General features: G+C 57.7%; 1 protein-coding gene across 1 annotated transcript; it reads left to right on the forward strand.

Annotated features, from left to right (window-relative positions):
- Positions 1-1,000: 1,000 nt before the first annotated feature.
- On the forward strand, positions 1,001-2,343 carry Mesp1 (mesoderm posterior bHLH transcription factor 1). Its single transcript, XM_008852809.3, has 2 exons — positions 1,001-1,684; positions 2,004-2,343. The coding sequence occupies exons 1-2, from the start codon at positions 1,016-1,018 to the stop codon at positions 2,076-2,078; spliced, it is 744 nt and encodes a 247-aa protein (XP_008851031.1). The 5' UTR covers positions 1,001-1,015; the 3' UTR covers positions 2,079-2,343.
- Positions 2,344-2,562: the final 219 nt, after the last annotated feature.

The raw sequence follows: 2,562 nt of genomic DNA on the forward strand, positions 1-2,562 counted from the left end.
GGGGCACCACAAAAAACCAAGCGCAACCCGGGGTACAAGAAAACCCGTCAAAAAAAAAAAAAAAAAAAAGGCATCCACAAAGACCCAACAGGTAGCAACATACCAAAAAGTGGAAGATTGCAACAAGACAGATAAGGATGTCTACTTTTGGTTCATTTCCCTTTTTGTTTTTGTTTTGCTTGGCCTTGAACTTGCTGTGTAGCCAGGTCTTGATCTTGAACTCCTGAGCCTCCTGCCTCAGCCTACCACGTGCTAGGATTACAAGAGTATACCACCACACCCAGCTTAGAGCTGTTGAGTTTTGTTAAATGCTTTTTCATTCCCATTTCAGTTCTCATCTGTTGTATGTCCCCAAGGCAGCACAAGATCAATGACAGGAGTGCTGGGGCAATGCATGGAGCTCCCTATCTTGTCAAAGCTAGGGGTGACATCAGGGGCAGCTGGCTCACCTCTCCCCCTGCTCAGACAACCCAGCTTGGATTTATTTGCCTGGGATAGCTTCTTCATTGTGCCTCCCATACCCCTACTAAGCAGGGAAAGGCCTTCCCTGCCACCAGTCAGCTTCTGAGGAGGAATGGGTTACACTTCTGGTTCCTACTGTATTCTACAGACTGCTCTGCAAACCAGGAGACTCCAATTATACAAGCTGGACATTAAAATGCAAAAAACTTAAGAATTTGCATAAGGTCCCCAACAGATGAAGGTGGACCCCAAACGTAGGAGCTGGACTTCCAGTTATCTAACCATGCTGCCTTTAACTTGCAGGGCTAATCCAGTGCCTGGGCACCCAAGGCCACTAGGTGCAGGTCTCCAGGAAGCTCAAGCTAGGGCCCAGGTGGGGCAGACGGAGGGGGCAGCACCTTAGCACCCCTGCTCTTGGTTCAAAGGGTCAGGCCCTGCCCCCTCCTGGCCTCCGAGCCCGCTTTGATGTGTTGATGCGGCTTGGAAGGGGCCACTTCACACCTTGGGCTCGGGATAAAGCTGCTGCCGGGGCCCTGGACGCGCCTCCGCCACCATGGCTCAGCAGTTGTGCTCGCCGCTCGCAGAATCCTGGATCCTGGGTCCAGATCGGCAACCGCCGCCGCTGCCCTCTGACAGGGACAGCACCTGTTTCCCTGCCTGGTCCCCGAACTCATGGGTCAGTCCCCGGGCCGGCAGCTCCCTGCCGCCCTGCTCTCGCCCCGCCAGGCGTGCAGGGACCCCGGGGAAGCGTGGGGCACATGGCGGCCGACTAGGCAGTGTCCAGCGGCAAAGCGCCAGCGAGCGCGAGAAGCTGCGCATGCGCACGCTCGCCCGAGCGCTGCACGAGCTGCGTCGTTTTCTGCCTCAATCGGTGGCGCCGGCGGGCCAGAGCCTCACCAAGATCGAGACGCTGCGCCTGGCCATCCGCTACATCAGCCACCTGTCGGCCGTGCTGGGCCTCAGCGAGGACAGCTTGCGGTGCCGGCGGAGCGCAGACGCGGCGTCCGCTCGCGGCTGCCCACTGTGCCCGGACAGCGGCCCGGCGCAGGCGCAGTCGCTCGGCCCCATCTTGACCCCGACGGCCTGCAGCGGGTTGTCGAGGGGATCCCTATCTGCCTGCCCTAGACCCGGGGTAGCACCAGAGCCCTGCGACCCGTCGTTGCTGTACGCCGAGATCGCGTCTCCGGAAAGGCAGGCGATGGAGCCAAGCCCCTCGTCTCCGGTTAGTAGCACTTTCCCTGTGCTGACGCCTCTCTCCGCCTTGGGGTGGCGGCCCCCTACTGCCGAGGCCCTACATACAGCCCCATGGCCGGGACCACCCTCCCTACCACACTCTGAGACCATCCTGGCCTCACCCGATTGCTGTTGAGAGCTTCTCGGCGTGCCCTGGGCACCCAAATAGTGAGGGGAGGTCCACGCAGGAATCAGGGACCCGCCCCCCCTTGCTCTCTCGAGGAAGAGCAAGTGTGAAGCAGATGAATGCGGAGCCGACCCTTGGCATCGAGATACTAAGGGCTGCACTGTTGTTTCTCTCCCTGCAGCTTTTCACCAGCAATGTGCTGGCCCTGCTGGACACCTGGATGCCTCTCTCGCTCCAGGAGTGGCCACCATCCTGAAGAGTCCAAGGAACAACAATGACAGGCGCCACATCTGAGCACAGAGGCTTTGTGCCTCAGCACCTTGGAAGCGAATTTTCTTCTCTGGAAGAGGCACCAGTGATACTGCTGTAGACATTCCAGAGTGGGAGCTGGTCCTCACCCGGGCAGTGGTACCTTCCCAACTCCGTGGAAGGAGGGACCCATATGATAAATTCTCTGAAGCAGGCAGGAAGCTCTGCCTGGTGTGTATTTATTTGTGAATAAACCATTTCTGCTGGTGTCACCTCTCTGTCTCTGCTCTCTCTCTCTCTCTCCAGGGTCTAACACTGTACAGCCCAGGCTGGCCAAAACTCATGCTGGGATTATAGGCGCAAGCCACCGAACCCTGCTAAAAGTTCCTATATGTGGCAGGAAAGCTCACATGGAATTAAGAGGGAGTCTTGTAATCTTCAGCCTCAAAACACAGGGCTCCCTCTGAGCCTTTCCTCCTAGTCCCATCAAG

Source organism: Nannospalax galili, unplaced genomic scaffold, assembly GCF_000622305.1.
Source record: "Nannospalax galili isolate Female #2095 unplaced genomic scaffold, S.galili_v1.0 scaffold185, whole genome shotgun sequence".
NCBI classification, from domain to species: Eukaryota; Metazoa; Chordata; class Mammalia; order Rodentia; family Spalacidae; genus Nannospalax; species Nannospalax galili.

Coding starts and splice junctions, on each gene's coding strand:
- Mesp1 (XM_008852809.3), top strand. CDS start 1,016: ATGGCTCAGCAGTTGTGCTCGCCGCTCGCAGAATCCTGGATCCTGGGT. Junction 1,685..2,003: donor AGCCAAGCCCCTCGTCTCCG/GTTAGTAGCACT, acceptor CTCTCCCTGCAG/CTTTTCACCAGCAATGTGCT.